This window comes from Cryptomeria japonica, chromosome 7, assembly GCF_030272615.1.
Source record: "Cryptomeria japonica chromosome 7, Sugi_1.0, whole genome shotgun sequence".
Taxonomy (NCBI): domain Eukaryota; kingdom Viridiplantae; phylum Streptophyta; class Pinopsida; order Cupressales; family Cupressaceae; genus Cryptomeria; species Cryptomeria japonica.
The window spans coordinates 287,101,857-287,129,082 of NC_081411.1; the positions used below are offsets into that span (position 1 = coordinate 287,101,857).

The 27,226-nt window shown below is 38.6% G+C and overlaps 1 protein-coding gene across 1 annotated transcript in view; it reads right to left on the bottom strand.

Moving 5' to 3' along the window:
• Positions 1 to 417: 417 nt before the first annotated feature.
• LOC131067289 (uncharacterized) overlaps positions 418 to 27,226 on the bottom strand; it is a 112,304-nt gene continuing 85,495 nt past the window's right edge. Inside the window, exons 5-6 of the mRNA XM_058002243.2 lie at positions 1,026 to 1,090; positions 418 to 892 (exon numbers count right to left, since the gene is read on the bottom strand). Of these exons, the coding sequence (XP_057858226.1) occupies positions 766 to 892; positions 1,026 to 1,090 (192 nt within the window). The 3' untranslated portion in view covers positions 418 to 765. The remainder of the gene's footprint in view (positions 893 to 1,025; positions 1,091 to 27,226) is intronic.

The following is a 27,226-nucleotide window of genomic DNA, read 5'->3' on the forward strand; positions in this document are numbered from 1 at the left end:
CAATCTCATATAAAACAGCTAGCACTTCACACTCCCAAGCTGGCATGGGTCACACAATTAAAATGCAGTTTGAACATCACATTTGGGGGGCGTTCCGTTTGATGTTGGCAAACAGATTTATTTCTATTGACCCATAAGACCCATAAAGAAGAGACTTTTTTATATTTTTCTAATTCCTTATCATTTCATTGTTCCAAATGCTAAAGTTCTATTATTTTGAGCCTACTCTTCAACTCTGAACTACAACTGCACTGTTCTTCCAGTTGTCTGCAGAGCCTGAGCATGGAAACAGATCACATGAAATGCATAACAAAATTCTAGCGAGGGCTGAAGGTATTAACTTTTCTTTTTTTTAGGATTTCCAATTTGCTCTGGTACACACCAATGATAATCTTGAGCACTCCTATAAATATAAAATAAACCAGGTGAAAAGATCTCCATGTATTTTTTATTTTAACTGAAGAATGATGAATTCTCAATATTTGCAAAGGCAAACAAAATGAATAGTACACTTGCTTCTCTTGTGTAGTAAAGCAACAGAAAATAAATAACCGCAACTTGGGAAGTCGGGATATGCTTCCATTCATATAACTTCCCTTGTCCTGTATTGGATGTTTTCATACTGGAAAGAAATCTGGCTTTTGATCAAATTATTTCCTGGATAACATCTCCTGCACTGGTCCATCTTCTGATTTTATGGCACTCACATTCTTGTAAAGTGAACAACCTAGAAGGCTTTTCTGATTTTTTTGAAGTGAGAAATGTTTACTGTCGAATTTCTCCATCAGCCTCCTCTGAATCTGATTCAGAAGATAATTCTACCATCTTCTCAAGGGAATCCATGTCAGATGCCTCAGACAATGTCTCGATCCTAAGAGCATCTGCATCTTCACTGCAAAACAATACAGATTGATGATTGAAATATGACAGTCAGATAAGGAAGAGGAAAAGACAAGATTGAACAAGGTAATTAGTGAACAAATAATAAAGAAGTTTTCCAAAATAGGGGAGACGATAGCACTTACTCAGTTACTCCAAAGATTTCCTTGATACTAAGTGAGCTCCGCGCTGTTGAACAAAATTCATCGAGCTGCTTCATCCAAAAAAGGTTAGTATGTGTAAATCAAATCAAAACAGAATTCGAGTATAAAGTATAAACAGACTAGAGAAATGAAAGATGAAACTTGAAATGTTCAATCACAATCTTCTTTAGGCGTTATAATTTCTAATTATGCTTGGCATTTTATGACTGACAAATCTCTACTATTATGCTGATATAGCACCATTAAGTATTAATATTGGCATTTCACATTGTTTTTGTCATTTGCTTAGATGCTTCTTTTTCATGTGTTGGTCTCCAATGGCATCAAACTCGAGGGTTACGAAGAAAGCAATTGCAGAAGATGAATAGGGTGGACCAGTCTCAAACAAATTACTAATGGTGGCCTTTGCAAATTCAGACTCAAAAGCCATGCATTATATCGAATGGCTTCTTAGAGAGAGCATTCTGAATGAAAAACTAGGTGTCAAAGATTGACATTGAGTCCCTGAGGGGCAATTCTGCACAAAGGTTAAGAAGAAAGTGAAAGGGTAGGAGACATAAACCTTTATTAGGAACACTTCTCTTTTGGAAGTGGTAGGTGAGAGCCTGAATGAGTTGCAAGAGCAACTTCAATGTCCAGAGAAAGGGTAAGCAAATTGGCATAAATCAGTGACAGGATTGCACACATACATCACAAAGCTTTATCTCTTTCCTACAGGAATGATCACCCAAGTTTCTGAACAGGAAACTATGCTGGCTTTAGCCACTGAATGAAAAATTTGCAGGAATATGATTGCAGATAGGCTCTGAAGGAATCCATTGAAACGGAGGAGAGGAATACCATTAAAAGGTTACGCTGGATTTTGGAAGATAGAGAATGCTAAAGCAGTGGAAAAGCTCTTCTTCCTACTGTCCAAATAGCAAATTGCAACCTAAAAGAACAGAATGCAACATTGACAGGTATGGGAGGAATGCATGATGCTGTGATAAGGAGAACAGTCTAAGTTGCTGGTTCTTGTACTGGACCAGGTACGGATACATCGGTATGATAAATTTTTGTTCTTGAATACGATACATTCGGATTCGGCAGTATTTTATATATATATATAAATAAAATTAAAAATATACAGGATTGTAAATACATTTGATAGTATGATACTCAATACTATGAAATGTATTTAGTAGGAAGACATTTACAAGTACAATAGGTTAAGGGATGGAATTAGTGGTTGTTTGTTTTATATATAATTTTAAAAACATACAGAATTGTAAATAAATTAAATAGTATGATACTTCATACTGTCAAATGTATTTAGTGGAAAGACATTTACAAGTACAATAGGTTGAAGGGATGGAACTAGTGGTTGTTTGTTATCTCGGGAATCACTGGAACATGCTTGTCATTTACAAGTATAACATAAGTTGGAATTGAAATACATTTTTTGTTATTGTTATTTGGGGAACTCTTGGGTGAGCTACTAGACCAAATCAATCTTTCAGGTGAAGCTTGGAGGGTTTGTTGAGCTATTCATCACAAAGGAGAGATTAGATCTACAGAAAATGACCAACATAAATTCTACAACATAATATTGACAAGAAATTTTATGGCGAATAAATTGGTATCAATTTGACAACTAAAATATGCAAGCTGAATTTCTGACAGTAGAATTGAGAGTTAGAATCTGAGTGGTAAGAGATTCAAGACACAAAACACACAATTAGTGGGTTAAAAGCTGAATGGTGGAGCCAATACCCAGGATGAAATTAGCATGCAGAAATCTGAATTTTGGAAAAAAGGAACGGAAATATTCAGGAAATGGTAAGGGCTTAATGATTAAGTTGACTAATTGATATGATTATTTCTAGATGTCTATTTGTAAGAGAAGCATATTTATATATTAAAAATCTTACAATGACATTTAATGTTCCTTGCTTTGGGGAATGTCTTCCCACTAAATCTATGTGTATGACATGGGAAAGTCTAGGAGCACCCCAAATGTTCGGGGTTCCGAGGTGTCCAGGGTGCTCCCCAGCAAGAACCTGAACCCAGATGCTCCCACTACGAGCACAGGAAATGAAACACAGGAATGCAGCAACTAAGAGAACAATGGTTGGGCTTGATCAACATTTCCTGCCTCCTCTTTTGTTTATATTGTTGTGTTGCATAGAATAACCCAATAGGCCATAGTTTCAGCAGTATCCAAGATGGTGTTTTTCTAAGACCATGAAAGATGGCTTAGTTTGAATACAAATATGGCTCTGCTATACAAGCATTTGGCTAATCTACAGGTATCTTTTCCTTTGACTACCAATCCTTCAAGTCGATGCATGTAGACTTCCTCATGAGGATCTCCATTTAGGAATGCACTTTGACATGCATTTGATGAATGCACCTACTAAACCATGTGGCAAGTGCAAATACACACCTAATTGTTTTCAATTTTCTTGTTGGAGCAATATTTTCTTTGTAATCAATGCCTTCCCTTCATGCATATCATTTTCCTACCAATTGGTTTCATTTGTCCTGTACTTTGTTTGGAACACTTGTTTGCAACCTATGGTTCTTTCCTCCTGGCAATATTAACAAGCTCACATGTATTATTTCTCATGATAGCATCATACTATGTCTTCATTGCAATAGTCCCTTTTTTCAATTCTAATGCTCGACTAACAAAATTTGGTTCTGAAGATTTGATCACTGTGCTCATTAAAGCCAAATTTACCGCTTCTTGAGATGTAGTTTTGGACTGCTCTGTATTTTTTCACATGTTCCATGTTGACCTCTAAACTCTTAATGAGCAGCAACCTCTTGGAGTTTAACCAGGTTTTGTTTAAATTTGAACCATACCTCCTTTCGAGTTTTCTCTCACTTTATTTAGCATTTCTTGAATATCATAATTTGCTTCATCATCTCAATTGTTTATACCTAAATCTTTCTCGAGGTCTTCTTTTCAAGTCTCCCTTTTCATTCTCCTCCGACTTTCTTGACATCATTGTCCCCCAAGATAGCTGCAAGTTATTGTTTAAGATCTTCAAAGATCACATCTCTAATAATGTTGATCTTTAGGGTTATAGGATCAACTAGCCTATATGCCTAACTTGAAATATCTTTGTGAGATTTTGCCAAGATCAAAAGCTCAATGAAATGTACAAAATAGAGACACAATATAGGACAAGAATAAACTGTCTTCTCATCAATAGAAAATGATCAATAATAATGATTACATACAATGTAGATGAGCCTGCTTATATAGGCAAGGCTAGGGATATGTGAGCACACAAACATGACATGTGGCTCAATAAGAAACAAGGGTAGGTAGAAAATAGGTGTGGGTAGGTAGGAGAAATAATATAATAGTCCACATGAGGTGGATCACCCACTGAATGTGGAGTGTAACAACAAGATCAACACCATAAAAGGTGGAATTTCTCCTACACACACTATCCCAATGTGGCACAAACACCCAAGTGTCTCATACCCAAACTACTATGAAATGCATTTCCTAAGTAAACTTAAGTAAGTGTAATAATATCCAAGATGAATAATTATTTTACACCAACACCCCCCCTTAAGTGCAACTTAGGGGAAATGCACGTAAGTCTACAATGCAACTAAGGAATGCAAGATGGGTCCCGGCTACTAGGCCATGTTAGGTACCCATGTACAAATGCAAATGCTTGAAAACCAATGCAATGAAATCTCTCACAAAGCGGGGAAAGAGAGAAAAACCCAATGGGAAAAAACCCTCCCCCAAAAGAGAGATGAAAAACATACAAGAGAACTCTCATAGAAGAATGTGAAGGACAAAACCCCATGTGAGGAAAAAGTCCCCCCCATATGAGAGAAGAGAAGCTAGGAAGCCCCCCCTCAATGTGGAATCTGCACCAATGATAGAAGCTCGATGTAGGAAGAAACTGCTCCACGAACGTCGAACAACATTCCTCCCCTTAGAAAGAAACAAAACCAAAGGTGTATCCATGAAGTCTCCCCAATCATGAAGGGAAGATGTATGAAGAAAACTCATGATGAAAGGAATCTCTGAAAACTGTTCGAGTGTCCCCATGTTGATGCTGAAAGATACCCCCTCCAAAGGTGGTAAACTGTGCCACACTGCTGTAAAAGGCACTCCAAGATCTAGTGGAGATGGATGTAGAACATGTCCCAAAGACTCACATGTCTCCTCAAAACATAAAGAGACCTCCTCCAACTGTTGTACATAAGTATCCACAATCATGTCAACCTCGAAAGAATGATCATGTAGAGAATGAACAAGAGGGTCAAAGTGTGCCCTCGCAACAATCGAATAAGGATCACCTTCATCAAAGAGAAGATGAATGTCATCAATGATGTCCCCCAAATCTGCAATGTAGGATTCCACAAACAAACCTGCAATGTCTGTCAAGTAATCATCCCATGAATCTGAAGCTGGAAGACAATGAATATCCTGCTGCACTGAATCACATGAAGGCAAAACTGTCGCACTATCCGCGTCATCAGGTGCAATAGGTGATGTGATATCAATATGAGGAGATAAAATACAAGGCTCAAGAATGAGGTCACATGTGAGAATCACCATGTTCAAGTGCCCAAAGTTCTCCTCAAAATCTGAACCATCACAAGAAGTGTGATCATCATGTGTAGAATCATCAAATGTGAAATCATCATCATCAACAAAATCTGAAAAGGAGTATAACCAAGATGCATGATCAACCACCCCAATCGCAATGATAGCTCTAGTCTCCAAGTCTCTAATGAAAACTGAGTCAGGTGTGAACTCCACAACTCTATTAGTTGCGCCATGTGTGATTTGATAGATAGAAAGGAGATTGTTTGTCAAGTGGGGTACACACAACACATCATTGAAGGAGTTATCCCCAATGTCAATAGATCCTTTCCCAATCACATCCATGTATGTATGATTGCCCATCAAAATCTGTGGCATGGTGCAAGGCTCAAATGTAGAGAACATAGACTGCGAAGATGCCATATGATGAGAAGCCCCTGAATCTAGAAGCCATCTCTCTGAATCATGACTGACAGTAGCACATAGAGCTTTTCCTTTTCTTGTTCCAAAAGAGTGAGTCTTCTCACTTGTAGAAGCCATGAATGCTTGCCCTTTTCCTTTTGAATGTGAGGAAGTGGAAGTTGATGAATCATCCTTCTTGTAAACTTTAGGCAAATCAATGTTATGTTTTTTGATGATATGTGTGAGCTCATCAATCTTCTTAGAATGGCAACGATGCTCCTCATGACCAATCTTTTTACAATAAGCACAAGTAGGTCTCTCCCTCTTTGGTGAATTATCTCTCTTGGAAGAGGATGAATCTCCTTGTTGTGGGGAAGATGGTGCCTTTTCTTTAGGCTTTGATTGCCATTTCTTCTTGTTTGAGTTGTCCTTTCCTTGATTTCCTTTGTTCCCTTGATTTGCCACTAATGCTTGAGACTTAGAAGCCTTAAGAATGCCCATGCTTATCAACTTAGTTTGTTCCATCATCAACATTTCATTGAAAGCATCAAATGTAAGCATTGTGTAGCTTGAACCCATTGTCATCCTATGGGTTTGGAAACTAGAAACAAATGCTGCATATTCTTGTGGAAGCTTGCCTATCAAGTTGAATATCAATTGAGTATCTGTTGTGACCATTTCACACATCGCCCCATTGCAAATGGGGACCCTTGCTTTTTTTTGCTTTTTAGGGTTTGTTTTTTGGTCTTTTAGGGTTTTGTTAGTTAGCCTTTGCATTTTGAGTGCTGTCGGGAAGATCAATAGGATAGCAGGTCCTGAAAATTTAGCTAAGTCTGAAAGTCCTGATCCTGAAATTTGGCTAGTCTGGAATATCCTGAAAATTTGGCTAAGTCTGAACGTCCTGATCCTAAAATTTGGCTAAGTCTGGAATGTCCTGATCCTGAATTTGACTAAGTCTGGAAACTGAAAAACCTCAAAAAACTAGATTTTGCAATATAACTCCTGGAGGTCTGAAACCACTCTCAAACATCCTGAAAGTATATATGGAATATAACTTAAAGTATACTTAAATGTTATATTCCATAAAAGTTATCCTGATAGAGAGTTCGAAAAGTCAAATTTCGCTCCTGTCCTTCACTGAGGACCCAGAGCGAACTTCGCTCCTGTCCCTCCCAGAGGACCAAGGCGAAGCGCTCCTGTCCCTCGCCAAGGGTCCAGAGCGAAAATGCTTAGTGGAGTCATTCCTGACCTTGTTTGGATGAATTGAGACATCAAAGGCATGGTGAAGGACGAAATGAGCATGATAGAGCATCCAGACTTGATCAAAAACAATGAAATGATGAAGTTTTTGCCTAGAAGGTCAAATTCGCTCCTGTCCCTCACTGAAGGACCAGAGCGATTTTCTTTATATGCACAATTTTAGACCTTTTTTGGACATTAACTTTTATTCATAGCATTAAGTAAGATGATATCTTCCTTAGCCAAGACTTTTTTTGATGAAAATTGTAACGATTTGGCCTAGAGAGCAAATTTCGCTCCTGTCCCTCAGTGAAGGACCGGAGCTTAAAGTCTGACATTGCTTTGTCCTCGCAGGATTTTAACGACTTGATGACTTGAAGAAGTCCAAAGAGATGCATTTTACCAAATGAATATAACTTGAAGTGCCGTCGTAAAAAAAAAATGAACCAAAATGCAAAAATCGCTCCTGTCCCTCAGTCAGGGACCAGGGCGAAGTCTATTGTAGCTCCCGTCCCTCTCCCAGGGACCAGAGCGAAATTCTTCATAGGGTATGCACTGGGCAAAGATCAAGCAAGTTTTATGTTCGAAGGCAAGAAAGGAGGTGAATTGAACCCATTGAAGATAAATTGAAGATTATAAAACGTCAACAAGGGACCCAAATGCCCAAGTTCGCTCCTGTCCCTCAGTCAGGGACCAGAGCGATTTTTACTTTTGACAAATTTCTTGCCAAGTCACAATGATTTCCAAGCCAAAGATGAATAAAATGGGGCACAACAAGACCATTGAAGATAATTTTTGAAGGTGGCAAAGTGTAGTTGAGCTTGAAAGTACAAATTCGCTCCTGTCCCTCTCCAAGGGACCAGGGCGATATCACATCTAGAGGCATTCGTTCACACGAGCAAGTCAATCAAGCTCGAATGACCCAACGAAAATGGCAATTTCAACGTAGGAATGAAGATTTTGAACGTCAAAAGTACAAGAATCAAGACCAAAATGGTAGTTCGCTCCTGTCCCTCAGTCAGGGACCAAGGCGATAAGGTTTGCATCTTTCCACCTTTTTTAAAATTCTTGGCGATTAAATCATTTTTTTTTTTAATTTATTTTAAATGCTAAAATCGACAAAATCAAAAAATTCAATTAAAATAGCATTTAAAATTAGCGCATGGGCCTTTATTAATTAATTTTTGCCTTTTAAAAATCGAGCTTATTTAAAATTATAGGCATTAAATTAATTAATTATAAATAAAATGGGGCGCTTGATTTAAAATTTGTTTCATTTTACAAAGGTCGGCCTTTTAAACTTATTTTAAATTTGCCTTATTCACCAAAGTCGGCCTAAGGTCAATATGAAGGTGAGCGCCTATAAAGGAAGGTGTTTATTTCATTTTCACATCATCATTTATCATCTCTCATATGCGACTTGGAGAAGGCAAAAGAGGAGCGAATTTCATACAAAGGGCGGGCGAAATTATCATTCAAGAGAAGGTGCGAATTGTGTTCAAGGTGCGAGTCTTATCAATAGGAAGGCACAAGCATTATCAAAGGAGTTTGAGTTTCAAGTTAGGCGAACTTGCCAAGGACATTGAAGAACACATCAAAGACTCCAAGGGTGGCGAATTGATAAAGAGGACGTTCCTTATCCTTGAAGATCACGTTGAAAGTTTCAAACATTAATTTTTGCCTAGGCGATTTTCTTCATTTTGCATTTTTTGAGTTAGCACTCAAGTAAGGTATGGCAAGATCCCTTGTTCTAATTTTGAATTTTGACCGTCATAGCCTTAAAGTTTGAATTTTGAATTTTGAATTGTAATAGCTCAATCGTTTTTTAGGAAATAATAACTCAAGGATTTATTATGAAGTTTCCTAAAAATTAATCTAATCTATTTTATATATTGCAAAATCATGTTTCTAATTTTGAAATGTTGTGTAGGCATCAAATGGAGATCCCGGAGTTGGAAAATCAAGCCAGATCAAGGACGATCAAGCAAGGACAAGGACGACCTTCTTCGATCCAGCCTAGCATCGACAAGGACGGCCTTCTTTGGACTAACTTCATCAAAGGCGACCTCTTCCAATCTAGCGTTCCAAGGCGAGGTACATCATCGTCCTGCACATCAAGGACAAAAGGAGTTAGAACAAGAGTTAATTAAAGATAGCCTCTCAACGACATCAAATTGAATATCTAGCAAGCTACAAGTGTCAGATGAGGTGGCATCCTAGTCATCGCTCATCCAGTCAGTGTGGTCCACCTCAGCATGTCCAGATTCAATGTACCTAACTCATGGAAGGTGGCACAAACTTCGGTGTACCTACCCCGGCTATCCATTGGTGGAATTTTCTAGAGAGGACATGTGTCAAAGCAATACAATTTTATCATTGGTCAAGCATTAAATGTTATGTAATGGTTGTAACAAACCCTAATTAGGGTTTTCATTGTTGAATCTTGGCCATTGATCTCGAATTGATCTAAGCCATCAAATTGTATTGTGGGCACTATATAAGCCCTGGCATTTCATTTGTAAAGGGAATTAGCAATAAATTAGAGATAATATAGAAATAGTTGAAAGCAGTTAGTAGGTAGAGAGTAGTTAGAAATTGATAGAATAGCAATTAGAGTAGAATAGGAGGACAAGGCAAGAAATTGTTGCCATTGATTGTAAACAAACTCCATTTTCATTGAAGTAATGGTGAAGTGTGTCGTTTCTTGTTGAGTCTTCAATCCTAGATGGTAGATGATTAGATGAATGGAGGAAATGTGATTGATTAATGGTGGAAATTCGTATATCCATACTACTAGAAGTTTGTTGATTGCAGACTTGCCTTGTGTAGTCAACTGGAATCGTTCAGCTTAAGCTCAATTTCAATTTGTCGCTTCTTCATTGATATGCATCAACTTGATGGTGTCTATGCCTGCAGTGATGATTTGAACATCATAAAGCTTCCCTTAGAAGATCGCACTAGCCTTGTGGAGATGGTCCATTGATGTCAAAACAAGACCTAGTTAGAGTTTTGTCAAAGATCAATCATTGCTCTTACATTCTTAGTATTAGGATTAGATCCTCTCTTCGCCCCATCCTTTTTCATTTTTTTTAAATCTAAGTTAGTCAGAGCCTGTGTTCCAGCAAAGCAGATCGGAAGTTCAATCATCAAATGTAAGTCCCCTTGTGATTCCAGCAAATCACATCACACCACGGAGAGCTTATCCACACGTAGAGACCCTACCAAAAGAACATTGGAGTCATCCTAACTGATCCTTCATGTGAATCTTCAGCAGTTAGAGACTTTATTCAAGAGAGGATAAGATGCCTTTGGGTATTTTATTCTGTGTATGATCGTGTACAAAATACACGTCAATAGTATCCTTCTTATCAATGCCACAATCTTTGAGTTGTGCCCTCAACTCATTTGCCTCAGTGACATAATCTTGTATAGTATCAAAGTTCTTGGGATCTAACATGGTGAGATCACTATCAATTTGATATCCCCTAATCTCATCAACTTGACCATACAAGTCTTGAAACTTTTGCCAAGCATCCTTGATTAGAGTACACTTCTCAATATGAAAAATGAGATCCTTTGATACATACTTTCTTAAGATACCAATTGCCATGATATTTTTAGTGAGCCAATCCAAGTGACCAACTGGATCAACCTTAGGATCAGCGGGAGCAACAATAGTTCCATCAATGTAATGAGTGAGTCCTTTTTCCATAAGTTTACTCCATGCATCAATTTTCCAAGTAACATAATTATGAGGAGTTAAGAGAGGAAACTTAGAAGAACCCATAGCAGCAAAAAAGAAGGAACACAAGAGCACAAAAGCACAAGAGACACCCCCCCAAATTCACTCAATCAAAGTACCCCCCCAAAAATGATGATTTTGGCACTTTATATGTAGTGCGTGTATAATAGGCCACTTGCAAACAATGGCAAGGTGGACTTCTGATTTTGTTTTACAACTACCCCAATAGGCTGAGAACTACAAAGCAAAAGATCAGAAGATAGATCTATGCAATACAAATGCCAAATTGGCCAAATAAGACCATATGATGAAAGTACAATTTCTACCCACAATTGCTACAAATTGATAGCATATTCTGAGAGTAGACAAAAAATAACACACTTTCAAAAAAAACGGCACCTAAAAAGGAGTTCGTATGAGCTCAAACAGAGACCTAGAAGTTGTAGAAACGAGGATTGGACAAGTACAGTCACCAAAAATTGAGAATTTTGAAAAATCTGTCCATCAAAATCAGAAAAGAATTCCACCACGTGAAAGTACACGAAATTCTAGCCCATTTCAAAAAAAATTGCACCCAAAAAAGAGTAAAAATGAGCAAGTTATGGCCATTTGAAGTTGAACTACAAAATCAAAAAGCTCAATGAGAGGGGCCTGCAAAATTTTTGAAAAATGATGACGTCAGCAAACTAGGGGGTTAAATTTGACGGCCGTATGACCGTCACAAAAACTTCACCTCCCTGCTGACTGGGCGTTCGTACTATACGGACTGCTGACTGGGCAAGTGACTGTGCTGGCCGTACGGATGACGTGGTGCGATGACTGTGCTGTCGTACGGTTGACGTGGCACAATGACTGTGTGTACGGATTAGCTCGTGGGCCAGTGGCCGCCTGCCACGTGGCGGACGCAGGGCCGCCTGTTTTGGTGGTCGCCGACGGAGGGAGCGGCCGGAGCCGAGGCGCCGGCGGAGTCTGTGTCCCGGCCGGCAAGAGGGGGTTGCAATCGCCAAAGAGGGGAAGCGGTCGCCGGAGCCGAGGAAGCGGCCGCGAGCAGAGACGGGCGGGTACCGGTGCGAGCGGCGACGGCGGAGACCGGCAGCGGCACGGGCGACGGCGACGGAGACCGACAGCGGCGCGGGCGACGTGGACGCGGCGGAGACCACGGTTCTGACAGGTACGGCGGCGACAGAGCAGGTACGCGGCCTGCAACACCTGCGACATGCAAGTACACACTGCACAGGGGGGGGGTGTGCGGACCCCCCAAAAAACCAGAAAAAAAACTTTTTTTATTTTTTTTTTTATTTTTCGATTTTTCATGGAAACGGCCTTCTAGACGCAATGGCGGGGTCGGATCTAGTCTAGGACGCCTCCAAAAGATGCTGCTCCTCAGATCTGCCTCTTGACGTCACAATAATGCCTCTTCAAGACAAATCAATGAAGCCCCAATGGCTCTAATACCATGTGAGATTTTGCCAAGATCAAGAGCTCAATGAAATGTACAAAATAGAGACACAATATAGGACAAGAATAAACTGTATTCTCATCAATAGAAAATGATCAATAATAATGATTACATACAATGTAGATGAGCCTGCTTATATAGGCAAGGCTAGGGATATGTGAGCACACAAACATGACATGTGGCTCAATAAGAAACAAGGGTAGGTAGGAAATAGGTGTGGGTAGATAGGAGAAATAATATAATAGTCCACATGAGGTGAATCACCCACTGAATGTGGAGTGTAACAACAAGATCAACACCATAAAAGGTGGAATTTCTCCTACACACACTATCCCAATGTGGCACAAACACCCAAGTGTCTCATACCCAAACTACTATGAAATGCATTTCCTAAGTAAACTTAAGTGTAATAATATCCAAGATGAATAATTATTTTACACCAACAATCTTTGTTTTGCTCCTCCAATCTAAGAAGGCATGTTTGGTAGATATGGGACCCATACTTGGCCCCATCAAATCCTAACTATGGTCTACTATAAGTTAGGCCTAGCCTTTTCATTTGTAAAGGTTAATAGACAATAATTTAGAGCCAGACAATTGACAATAGTTAATAGTTCAATAATAGACAGTTGATAGTTAGAAGTAAAGTAGGAGGAGGAAAGAATAAATTGTTGCCAACACTATGTTGAAATCAATTCAATGCTTCCATTGCAGTTATGTTAAATTCATGTGTTGTGTTTCTTCTACATTTTGCATGGTTTCTTGTTACTTCTCAGTTAATTAAAGTTCATTGATTATGGTGGAGCAATGTGATGATATGTGATAAATTCCCTAGTTCATACTTTTTGTGGTTTGCTAGTTGCAAGCTATAGTGCAAAGTTAGACTGAACCTCATTGTGCTAAGTTTGATTGTGAATGTTTCATTTGGATTGCGTCGGCATTGGGTATTTGAAATGAATGGTTCGCAGAATGAAAATCTTTCATTTCCTTGCGAGATTGCACCAGCGTTGTGTACTTGTTATCATAGCGAAGCAAAGCTCGGTTTGAAGGAGTTCATCTACCAGAGCATTATCCATTATTATCATTGTCCTTAGGTGTTAGCATAGATTAGTTTCTCTAAACCCTTTCTCTTTTGCCTTTTGTTTGAGTTTGGATTAGTGTAGGAAGAAAGTGTTAAATTTTAGTGATCAAATTAAATAGAGATAATTCAAACACAAAATGCACAGAATTTACCCTGGGAAAACCTTCCTCTTGAAGGTGAAAAACCCGACAATTAATAGAATATTAAAATAATGTTAATTTTAGTATTAATGCTCAATAGTGTATATTCTATTTTAGTCAGATCGTCTTCGATCTTCTCAACAATTTCTTATTAGAAACTTGCTATTCTTGTAAATATCCTTGTATTATTTATGAGCGTCTTGCTCATTCTGATATTGAATCAATTCTTTGAAATCCATTGCGTGTCTCGCATTGTTTTATGGTATCAGAGCTATAGGAGAAAATTTTTCGAAAATTTTTTAATCCTAATTTCCAATTAGTGGAAATTTTCGAAATTATTTTCTAAAAAAAATTCATCAAAGTTTTTTGCCCATCTTCTGGGGTGGTATCATCGGTTTTTTTCTTCCTGCGACCTGTGTTCTCGACATGCAGGGTCGTCGCGTGTTGCCACGACCTGTGTTCTCGACCTGCAGGATCGTCGCATGTTGCCGCGACCTGTGTTCTCAACCTGCAGGGTTGTCGCGTGTTGTCGCGACCTGTGTTCTCGACCTGCAGGGTCGTCGCGTGTTGTCGCGACCTGTGTGCGACATCGCGGACTTCGAACACACTCCGGCGTCGCCTCCACCGCCCCCGTGACCTGCAACAGACTTCGGCATTGTGCGTGTCTGCAGGCTTCGGCGTCGCCACCTCCAGCGTCGCCACCTGCAACTCGCCCCCTCTGCAAACACGTGATCTGCACCCCGCGACCTGCATCTTCGGCAACGGCATTTTTCGATTCAGGTGTTAACTTTCAGTTTTTATCGAAAACCAGTTTTTTCTTGCAGATTCGTGGTGGGTTTTTCGAACCCTATTCTGGGTAGTTGTCCGTTTTTTCTGGGTGCCTCGATTTTCGTGCCTCGATTTTCGAGCCCACGGATTCAGATTCTGACAGCAGATTCCTTCTGGGTTTTTGGCACAAATTTGTGGGTGTCTTTGGATTTTTCTGGGTCAGCCGAAATTTTTTTTGGGAAACGTGCAAATGGCTTCTCTCACCAATCTGATGTTAGAAGGCAGTCAACGCTTTAATGGTCACAATTACAACATCTGGAAATAGCGTATGTTGACCATTTTTGAATATAGGCGTCTTGACCAGCTTGTGTTGGGAAAAGAGCTCAGTCCTGGTACACCTGGTGCAGATCAAGATAAGTTTGATGAACGCAATCGGGAGGCAGTTATGCTTCTCAAACTCTTAGTGACTGATGATCAGTTACCGCAGATTCCTTCCGGCAAGACAGCTTCCGACATCTGGAAGCATCTGAAGGAACTGCATGAGACATCCGACAAGAGTCGAGCATTCTTTCTAAAGAATCAGCTGTTCTCCATTATGATGGACGAACGTATGTCCTTACTTACAGGAACACCTCACGAGGATTAAGGACATTCAAGATCAACTCGAAGCTATTGGTCGGACTATGGAGGAAGAAGACATGGTAGTAATCACTCTGAAAAGTCTTCTGAAATCGTATGAACACTTCATTGAGACCCTCAATATTACTTCCACTAATGTTGATCTGAAGTTTTTAGAATTGTGCGTCAAACTTCTACAGCAGGATCGCTGGAAACAACAGTTTGGTAGTGGTACTACATCAGCCTCTTCGGAAAATGCCTTCACAGCCCAATCCTTTCACAAGGATAAAGGCAAATTTCAGTCCTCTCAGTCTTCTCAGCAGAAAGGCTCTTCTCAGACACAGGATGGAGCTAAGAAGAAGAATGTGTAGTGCAATTACTGTCACAAGTACGGCCATATGAAGAAAGATTGCCGTCAGAGGCTCGCTTCTGAACAAAAGAAGCAGGGAGGGTCACACCAGAAGGCGCATGTTGCTGAACATTCCGAGCAGAAAGAGTCTGCCTTTTATGCCTTTATGGCTAAGAGGTCTTCAGATCATGCCAGGTCTTCTGCTTGGTACATCGACTCTGGTGCATCACGTCACTTTTCTCATCGGCGTGACTGGTTTACAGACTTCTCACCTTTTAGTGATTCCGTTGTATTTGGCGGAGGTGAGGAGTATACAGTTGTTGGCAGAGGCACTGTTCAGATACAATCTGGTGGCAGGACTCTCCTTTTTCTGAATGTGTATTATGTTCCTGGAATGGAACTTAATCTGCTCTCTGTTAGCCAGATTATGAGGAATTCTCCTCAACTAGATGTGGTGTTCAGTGCTCACAAGTGCTCCATCATTGATCGGGAGACTCGTCTTACTGTTGCTATTGGTCTAGAGGATCATGGCCTATATAGGCTCCTTGACACTGGTGATTCTCCTAAAGTGGCTCTGGCAGCTCGTGTTTCTCCTCTTAGCACTTTGTGGCATTAGAGATATGGACATCTCAACATTCAGTACCTCTCTCAGCTATCTCGGGAGGGACTTGTCTCAGGGTTACCTGATATTCAGACTCAGCATCTTGGAGTATGTGGCGCCTGTCAAGCTGGCAAACAGCATCAGACTTCATTCCCACATGGCAAGTCTTGGCGCGCATCTAAGGTACTTCAATTACTTCATGCTGATATTTGTGGTCCTATGAATACATCTTCTGTTACTGCTTGCAAATACTTTTTGCTTATTGTAGATGATTTTAGTAGAAAGATGTGGGTGTACTTTCTTAAACATAAATCAGATGTATTTAGTATCTTTCAGAAGTTTAAGTCCTTTGTTGAAAAAGAGTCTGGACATAGTATCATTACTCTTAGGACAGATAACGGGGGGGAATTTTGTTCTTCTGCATTCTCCAACTTCTATGATACCCATGGCATCAAACGCCAGTTGACTACACCCTACACTCCTCAGCAAAACAGTGTTGTTGAGCGTCGCAATCGTACGGTTGTTGAGATGGCTTGCTCTATGTTACAACACAGGAGTGTTCCGAATAAGTATTGGGCTGAAGCAGTGTTTACTGCTGTCTACCTTCTTAACCGTTCTCCTACTCAGGCTGTTAAGGGGAAGACTCCAGAAGAGGTTTGGTCTGGTCGGAAGCCTAAGATCAGCCATCTGAAGGTTTTTGGCTCTGTTGCCTATGTTTGGATTCCAGATGCTAAGCGCTCCAAGTTGGATTCTAAAAGTCAGAAACTCATGATGACAGGATACAGTGATCACCATAAGGCCTACAGACTGATAGATATAGACACTGAACGTCTTATCTTCAGTCGTGATGTTGTATTTGATGAAGACAGAGGATTCTTTCAGTCCCCTTCTTCTGCACAGAGTTCTGAGGATCAGCCTCACAGTGTTCTTATTCCATTAGGTTCGCCTGATGGGAGGGATGATGCAGAATCTATTTTCGATGATGCACTACCTGAGTTCTCTCCGGAGAATAATCCTCCTCTTGCTGCTCCTGTTCCTGATCCTGAGCCTCCTCCAGCTTCTCCAGATGTTCGCACTTCTACTCTCCGGCCTAAATGGTGGGCCAAGACCATTGGTGATCTCAGGGATACTGAGCTCATTGAGGGTAGAACCTCCCGTAATAAGAGCAAACAACAGCATACAGTCAATTTTGCTCTCATGGCTAACATACACAATGTTTTTGAGCCTCAAACATACTCAGAGGCTAAAGGTATACCTGAGTGGGAACAGGCTATGGAAGCTGAGTTCCAAAGTCTTCAGAAGAATCACACTTGGGCCCTTTCTGATCTTCCTTCAGGGAAGAAGCCCATTAGCTGCAAATGGGTGTACAAAGTAAAATACAAAGCTGATGGAACCTTAGACAAGTATAAAGCTCGCCTTGTTGCTCGTGGGTTCTCACAGAAAGAAGGCATTGACTATGAGGAGACTTTTGCTCCTACAGCTAAAATGAGTACCATACGGCTCGTTCTTGCCTTGGCAGCCCAGTTCAGTTGGAAAGTCCATCAAATGGACGTCAAGAGTGCTTTTTTGAATGGTGACTTACAGGAAGAAGTCTACATGACGCAACCCCCAGGATTCAAGGTTGCTGGTCAAGAACAGAAGGTCTGTAGACTAGTCAAAGCACTCTATGGTCTGAAACAAGCTCCTCGGGCTTGGTACATGAAAATTGATAAGTATCTGACAGATCATGGTTTTCAGCGGAGTCCATCTGATGCAAACTTATATATCAAGCATTTTAGTCATGATATTCTGTTTGTAGTTGTCTATGTGGATGACTTAATCATTACTGGCAGTTCAGCACATTTGATCACTGGGATCAAACAGGATTTGTGCCGCACCTTTGATATGACAGATTTGGGACTTCTTCATTACTGCTTAGGAGTTGAAGTCTGGCAGACTGAGCACAGTATCTTTCTCTCTCAGTCCAAGTATGCCAGAAGTCTTGTGGACAGGTTCAGAATGCAGGATTGCAAACCTGTCTCTACTCGTATGGAACCCGGGCTCAAACTTTCAGCTCAGTCATCCTCACCAGTTGTGGATGAATCTCTGTTCAGGCAACTAGTGGGCAGCCTCATTTACCTTACTGCCACTAGACCTGACATCAATTTTGCAGTGAGCTACATTTCACGCTTCATGATAGCTCCCAAGGCTGATCATTGGATAGCAGCGAAGCGTGTGCTGCGTAATGTGAGTGGCACTCCTGATTATGGACTTCTGTACACTCGGAGTTCTGATCCTATACTCAGTGGTTACACAGATTCTGACTGGGCAGGTTCGGTTGATGACCGTAAGTCTACAGCAGGGTATGTGTTTAGTTTGGGATCTGGTGCTGTCACATGGACTAGTAAGAAGCAGCAGGCAGTGGCTCTCTCCTCGACAGAAGCAGAGTATCGGGGAGCAGTTAAGGCATCTTGTGAGGCGGTTTGGCTTCGACGAATGCTTGCAGATATGCATGTCTCCCAGGCAGGTCCTACTCCCTTGTTCTGTGATAATCAGGGAGTGCTCATACTCGCCAAGAATCCAGTCTTCCATGAAAGAACCAAGCATGTGGAAACGCATTGTCACTATATTCGACAGCTGGTTGAAGACGGATCCATCTAGTTGCTGTATGTTCCTACCTCGGAGCAGCCAGCAGACATCTTCACCAAGCCCCTTGGTCCTGATAAATTTGTAAAATTCAGGGGGTCTATCGGTGTAGTTAATAGATTGAGCATTAAGGGAGGGTAATAGAATATTAAAATAATGTTAATTTTAGTATTAATGCTCAATAGTGTATATTCTATTTTGGTCAAATCGTCTTCGATCTTCTCAGCAGTTTCTTATTAGAAACTTGCTATTCTTGTAAATATCCTTGTATTATTTATGAGTGTCTTGCTCATTCTGATATTGAATCAATTCTTTGAAATCCATTGCGTGTCTCGCATTGTTTTAGCAATGAAGTTCCTTATTATATTTATTGATATACAAGATGTCTTTACAATGAATTTGCTCCACTCCTTGAAGCTAGCATTAAACAATTTATTGCACTGTTCAATGTACAAACTGTGAGGAATATATACGATCTGCTGTAAATGTGAAGCGCAATCCACTCGCTGTCTATGAAGCCGCTGCTGTGAGAATATATTCTGAAATGTGATCTGCTGAAGATAGATATATCACGTCTCAAGAAAGGACACGATCTGTTTGTTCGAGATGATAGTTGATTCGCTGATCAAGGAATACGATCTGCTAGATAATACACAATCTGCTTGTGTGAATGAATGATTATGAGGGGAGATTAAACCAATCTTATACCCATGCATAGAGGACACCAAACAACACGTCTCTTTCACAAGGTCGGCTTATATTGAATCAACACGTCTTTTGTTAAATAATTATTATATCATTATTACGTGTCTCATTATTCAAGGGTGGCGGATTACACATAATCAGCATATTAATAATTAGTAGCAAATCGATATAACTAAATTGTCTAAGGCCGATAGGCCAATTAGACAATTTAGTTGTCTATGTCGGCCCCTGAAGAATACCGACCAACGCTATCACATTAACAGAAAGCATCACTAAATTGCTACATCAAGTGATCAAGTTCCAGTTGTGATTCATAAGCGTAAGTCCCTTTGTGATACCAGCATATCACATCATATACACTGAGACTATCCATTTGCAAAGTCAAGACCTAACTAAAGAAACCTTGGGGTAATCTTATTTGATCATATCATTTAGCATATAAGGTTTCCTTGTTCAAGAGAGGATAGAATACTTAGTATTTAATTTTGTGTTCGAAGTGCATAAAAAGCACATCAATGAGTCCAAGACATCCCATCAAAGTCGCACCCTCCTTTGTTCTCCAATGATTGAGTCCTCCAAAGCTATTTAATATTTTATGATTGAACTAATAATTCTGCTATGAATTTAGTGATTATGATAATCTGATTATTGTTGTAAATCTGATTTAATTTATTGATTATAATACTCTGATTATTGTTGTAATCTGAATTTTGAAATCATTGTTGTAAGCGGCTTCCAGTCTATCTGCAGGGTTTAAATCAAGGGAAAGGTATACTCGAAAGGCACCTAATTACTTAGAAATTGAGAATTAGGGCAAATTTAGGGCATTCCCAATTAAGGGACATTACACTAAACATACAAAAGCTCTTGGATGTCCTTGTACCTTTGTCTCCCTTGATCTATTGTTTCAAATTGAATCATGTAAAGATTTTCCTAAAGCTTGGAAATAAATGAAACATTATATGGCACAATAGATGGAGTCAAAGGCTATCAATTTGATAATGAACTAATGAGCTTGTTGGATATTGGGGAGATTGTTGGACATTGTTGCTGCTAGGATATGTTGTTGTCATTGATGTCAACATACTCCTGTGATTTGCTCCTATGATTGCAAATTGGGAAGATCTTATGATTCGGTTTTGTAGTTTGTTTGTCTGATCAGTGCTATGCAGAGTTCAGTATTTCCTCAACTATATTCCGATGTGATCAGATCTTGTGCTGAGTTTTTGGGATATTGTTTGGGATGGTCTTGTGTATCTTCATTTCAGATGGTTTGTGATTTGGTGCTCCGCAAGTTATCTTTTCTTCGTGACAGTTGTTGTTGTTTGAATGTTCCCGACTCTCAGATGTTGATCGATGAAGATTTGATAAGTGGTGTTGGTGTAGATGTTACTGATGATTCTTACATGCTTGCTGGTGTTTTCTAACTGTGTTCTATTTGTTTTGATGATCTGCATTGATCGTTGTGCGAGTTATTGGTGGTTTTCATGAACCGGTGATGATTTTCGTGCTATGCGGAATTTCTGGTGTAGCGTGTTGTGGTTGATCTTGGCATGATTTCCGGTGGAGTTGAGCGTTTGGGAATTTGGTTTAGGTCCATGTTATGTCATGTAAATCATTATAATGGTCTAGTGGTCGATCTTTGTATCGTGAGATGTAATTTTGTAATTGTAAGTTGAGGGTTTAGCCGACCTTGTTGTCAAGGTTGTTGATTTGTATAAATAGGTGATATATTCATGTGATTTAGGTGTTGAGGTTGTGTCTGCATTATTAGAGGGTTGTATATGTGTGAACAAGTGATTCATCCTTTGGCATTGTGATTGAGCAGAGATTGGTGTTGTATAGCAGACATTTATGCTTAACCAGAACTGTAATCAAGCATTTGGAGATGCTATTCTTTCAGTTCATTTCTTCCGGATTGTAGTCTGAATCTTGTTGTAAGTCAATGAGACTTCCCTGAGGGTTGTAGCCTTCTAGGTCATTGTATTTGAGCAGTAAGCTCTAGGCAGTGTGCCTAAATGCATGTGCATTCCCCATTGTAATATTTTCACATACTACTGCAAAGTATTATCTTACTGTGGATAGGCTCCCACCGTGGTTTTTCCCTTAACCGGGTTTTCTACGTCAAAATCTTGGTGTTGTGTGAGGTGCTTTTAATTTGCTTATTGTTGCAGTTTATCAAATTTGTGTTTGTGATTAAGTTTGTAGATCCGGTGAAAACTGATTCATCCCCCCCCCCTCTCAGTTTTCTACATTGTTGTTGCCAACAATTGGTATCAGAGATAGATCCTCTAGAAGAAGCTTAACCACTTGAGGAAATCCGGGATGGCAACTGGAGGTGTTATGTTTAAGAAGAAGAGTTCGAGATTTGATGGTAGTAACTATGCTATATGGAAGAATCGGATGGAGGTACATTTGAGATGTCTTGGCGAAGATTACTAGAAGATTAAAAAGAATGCCTATTACACTCCTCCGAATGGACCAGTCACTACTGATGAGATCAAGGAAGCTGAAAATAACATCAGAGCGAAGGAAGCGTTGCTTAGTGCCTTGACTGATTCAGAGATGACAAATGTAATGGGACTTCAAACCGCACATGAGATCTGGGAGAAGCTTGAGACCCAATATAAAGGAGACAAACAAGTGAAAGTTGCTAAGTTGCAGAGCTTGAAAGGAAAATATGAGATGCTGAAGATGGGAGAAGATGAGAACATACACTCTTTTATGGCTAAGGTGAATGACCTTGTCCTAGTTATCAGATGTGTCGGTAGAACCCTTGAAGAAGATGAAATTGTTGCTAAGGTGCTGAGATCATTGCCTCTTTATAAACATAAGGTAGCTGCTATTGATGAGATCCAGAGTGTGACTATAGTGACAAGAGATATGCTGGTTGGGAAGATTGTTGCTTTTAAGCTGAGCGAATTTGGTGAATCACATGGAAAGTCTGAGACAACATTTAAAGCGTCTGTATCCGGTAAACAGAAGTATGATCCTGATGAGTGCAGAATATCCAGATATGAAAGAGAGAGAAGAGAGATGGAAGAACAAGAAAGAGAGCTAGATGAGCTTGAAGAATTGATTGCCCGAAGATTGCCTAAAGGCGCCGGTAAGTATGATGGAAAATTGCCCTTGAAATGTTTTTCTTGCAATAAGGTAGGACATTTTGCTTCTAGATGCCCAGAGAGAATGGCTAAATATGACAAGCATGATAAGTTTGATAAGCATGATAGGAATGATAGATATGAGAAGTATGATAGGCCTTACAAGTCTAATCGGAAGTATAAGAATCAGAAAAACTGCTATTATGTTGTTGATGAAGGTGTTACAGATGAAGAATCAGAAGGAGATGAAGTTGTATTTCTTGCCATTAAAATATGGACCTGTACCTGTTGATCCCACTAGCTGTACTATTGAGGAGAAAGCTTTAGCTGCTAAAGTTGAAGAAAAGGATGAATGGGTGACTGACAACGGTTGTTCACATCATATGACCAATGATAAAAGCAAATTTGTGAGCATGGAAAGGTATGAAGGTGGAATAGTAAGATTTGGAGATGACAAAGCCTGTGTGATCCATGGCAGAGGTTCTATCTCATTTGATGGTAAGCATAACACTAATGATGTCTTGTATGTTGAAGGTTTGAAGCATAATCTTTTGAGTGTTGGACAGATGATTGATAAAGGTTATGATTTGCAATTCAAGAATGGAAAATGCAAGATCCTAAATGTCTCTGATATAAAAATTGCATCTGGAACTATGCCTGAAGGTAATATCTTTCATTTGAATGCTGGTGAGAAAAGTTGCTTGATTGCTCAAATTGATGAGAGTTGGCTGTGGCATAGAAGAATGTGTCATGTTAACTTTGATTCTATGATTAAGATCAGTTCTATTCAAGCTGTTAGAGATCTGCCTAAGATTGTTAAGCCTGCTAATCCGGTATGTAAGGAATGTCAATTGGGTAAGCAAACAAGAATTTCTTTCGAGAGCAATGTAATGTCCCCTACCTGATCTATTTCAATATATTAAAATTGATTGATATTCTTCAATTAGTTATTAACAAGTGCTTATCTATTTTCCTCATTAGATGATTAATATCATTATTAATATCATAGATGAAAAAATTGCGATTTTTCTCGAGTCAAAACCCTAGGCAATTTAATCGCTGTTAAAATCGCAACCGATTTTTTAAAAAAAATCGCGAGACTTACCGAGAAAAATCGCGATTAAATCGGGCAAAAAACTGGAAAAAACCGTGTTTTAAAAAATGCGTAAAACGTTATGTTTTTTGCGAATCCTAAAAGTTTATTTTTGTGGGCAAAAAGTTCATTTTTTTAACGCGCGGCGCGACTGAGGAGATGCGACGGCCGGCCAACGAGAGGCGATTGACTGGAGGGAGACAGCGGACGGGTTTATTAATATTTTTTGCATTCTAAAATACCAGTTTTACATTTTGTGCAATAAAGTATAAACCCGTTTCACTTCTGCATTTTAAATTTATTTTTCAATGTATAAACTATAACTATATAGCATATTCCAGATTAATGATACCTATATAAACTATATATATTATAAACTATAACTATATAGTATGTTCCAGATTATATATAGTTATAGTATAACTATTTGCATTTCAGATTAATGATACCAGTTTGGTCTAAAATTAATTAATCTTCTGATACCAGTATAACTATTTGCATATTTATTAATTCTGATATTCTGATTCTAAATAATATAGTTATAGAATAAAATTTTAAATTAATATGTTATTGTGTTCTAATAAATTTAGTGTATGTGTTTTTTAAAATATTTTATGAAATTATATATTTTCAAATGTTCAATAATTTTGCCGATTCCCGATTTTTAAAAAATTTCCGGCCAAAAGATTTATTGCCGATTAAGATTTTTTCATCTTTGATTAATATAGATATCAAACCCTACTACTACTTTAGTTTTAAGGGAGAAGGGTTTATGTATGTTACCTCAAAGTTTACAAATCCAAGCCCTTACCTCTCTTGGGTCTATACCCTCAAGGCTTACGGGTTGTTGATCCCCACCCTATCTTGGGACTTAACCTATTGCTTGGATTTAGATTGCCCCTCTTTGGAACATCTCTTTCCCATCTTCTTAAACACTAACAGTAATAACATGATTTAGACTATAAGTATACTAATTTCTTATGTATTATGAATATATATGAAATTAAGTATGATTGTCATACATATTGCAATTTATAACAAAATTATTACTAGATTCTGCATAACAACTTCATCAGGCTTATATACTAAGCATACATATTAAGCACATCCCCATGCATACCACCAAGAACACAAATGTTACTGCCTGTAACTTGATAAAAATTCTGATCGATGGTCATGTCACTAGATGCTTTTGATTCTTTCCCTTTATATCTCTCAATTTGAGGAAGAGGTCACACCTCTTCATCATGTATGCCCTTTGGCAAGAGACATACCCTTTAACCATTAGCACCCTTTGAAAGAGTGCAACTCTTCATTATTTCTACCCTTTGAAAGGGACACAACCTTTCATAATCAGATCTACACTTATTATTTAAATCAGATCTACACTTCTCATTTCCAAATTATCCCCCCTCTCAAATGAGGTTCTCTTCTCCCTTTTATATCTCATTATTGACGGAGTCACAACTTTTCCTTTCATTTATTTTGACTTTTCATTAACTTAATTAGTTTTTTATTAATCATATTTAATTATATTATTTTATATTTTAATTTAATTTTTGATGTTTTAATTTTATTATTATCATTTATTATTAAATTATATTTCAAAGTGGGGACATTACAAGCAAGCAGTATACACCTGATGGATTTTCACTATCAGACGATGGAGACATGGTATGTAAACTAAAGAAAGCTCTTTATGGATTGAAACAAGCCCCTAGAGCTTGGTATGCTAGATTAGATAAATATTTGTTGAAATTGGGATTTAATAAAGGTGCTGCTGATAGTAATTTGTACTTTAAGATTGAAAATGATAACATCTTGATTGTTGAAATCTTTGTTGATGATATTATCAAATCTTTGTTGATGATATTATCTTTCGAGGAGATGATGACTTGAGCATGAAGTTTGTCGGTGTTATGCAAAAAGAATTTGAGATGTCTATGATAGGTGAGATGAATGTTTTCTTAAGTTTGCAGATTTCACAGACTAGAAAAGGTATATTTATATCTCAAACTAAATATGTGAAGGAATTGTTGATGAAGTTTGGGTTGGATGACTCCAAACCAGTTGGAACTCCTATGGTGACTGGTTGTAAATTGTCTAAGAATGATGAATCTCTAAAAGCTAATCAGGGCTTGTACAGATCTATGGTTGGTGGACTACTATATCTTACTCAAACTAGACCTGACATTATGCATGCTCTATGCATGGCTTCTAGATATCAGGCTGATCCGAAGGAGAGTCATGTCACTGTTGTGAAGAGGATATTCAAATACTTGAAGGAAACTGTGGATTATGGTTTGTGGTATCCAAAGAATGATGATTTCATGTTATGTGCTTACACTGATGCTGATTGGGCTAGTGATGTTGATGACCGGAAGAGCACTATCGATGGAGCATTCTTTTTGGGTAAGAAATTGGTTTCATGGGCTAGTAAGAAACAAGATATAGCATCCTTATCTATTGCTGAAGTTGAGTACATTGTTGCTACTAGTAATTGCACTCAGGTAGTTTGGATGAAGAAAATGTTGAAGGATATCACAGTTATCTATGATGAACCTATTGTTATATACTGTGATAATTCCAGTGCTATTAACATGTCAAAGAATCCAGTGCAACATTCAAAGACTAAACATGTGTCAATAAAATGTCATTACTTGAGAGAACAAGTCAATGAAGAGAAAGTGAAGCTGGAGTATGTATCTACAAAAGAACAAATTGCTGATATTTTCACTAAGCCTTTGCTTGCAAATACATTTGTCTATTTGAGAGACAAGTTAGAGGTATCTACCCCAAAGATGAAAAACTCTTAATCGGCAATAAATCTTTTGGCACAAAAATTTTCAAAAATCGGGACTCGACAAAAAATAAAGAAAAAATCGGCAAATTTATCAAACATTTGAAAATATATAATTTCTTAAAATATTCTTAAAAAAACACACATATTACATACACACTAAATTTCAAGACCATAATAACATATTACACTAATTCACAAATTTAGTCTTAAATATAGTTAAATATATACACTTTTTCTTTCTCACTGCACTTGAAAAACATCATGGAAACTCATATGAATGGATTCCAAGCTTAAGTTATTTAATGTATAATATGACAGAAATCAAAATAGCACAAATTTGATCCATTTTTTCCAGATAGGGTTTGTGAAAGAAACTCGACCACCATAACAGAAAATTCAAGATACAATTTGATTGTGACGTATTTACGATTTTTTTAAAGTTTATAATATTTTAAACTAATTTATTAAGTTAGTTCAATTTCTTTGAAGGTGAAGCGAAGTTTAGGGATGAAATTGTGTCGTATCAACAACTTTCATCGGCTTTTGCGTCTTTAGTCTCGTGCTTAAAAATAATAAAATCACCCCCGTGCGTAAAAAAATGAAGCCGCTTTTTAGGTTTGCCGGAAGTTATAAACTAATGCAATTTTGAAGACGCGATTTTTCCAATTTTGCTCACGATTTAATTGCTTGGAATATCACGATATTTTAAAAAAAATCGGCCACGATTTAAACGCCAATTAAATCATTTGCTACATTGAATCGTGATTTTGGCGATTTTTTAACGATTTCTTCATCCTTGATCTACCCCTCCTGATGAGGACTAAGATGCATTGAGTTGCATCAATCCAGTGGATTTCATAGTCTTATTCCTTTTATCCGGATTGATGAGTTGG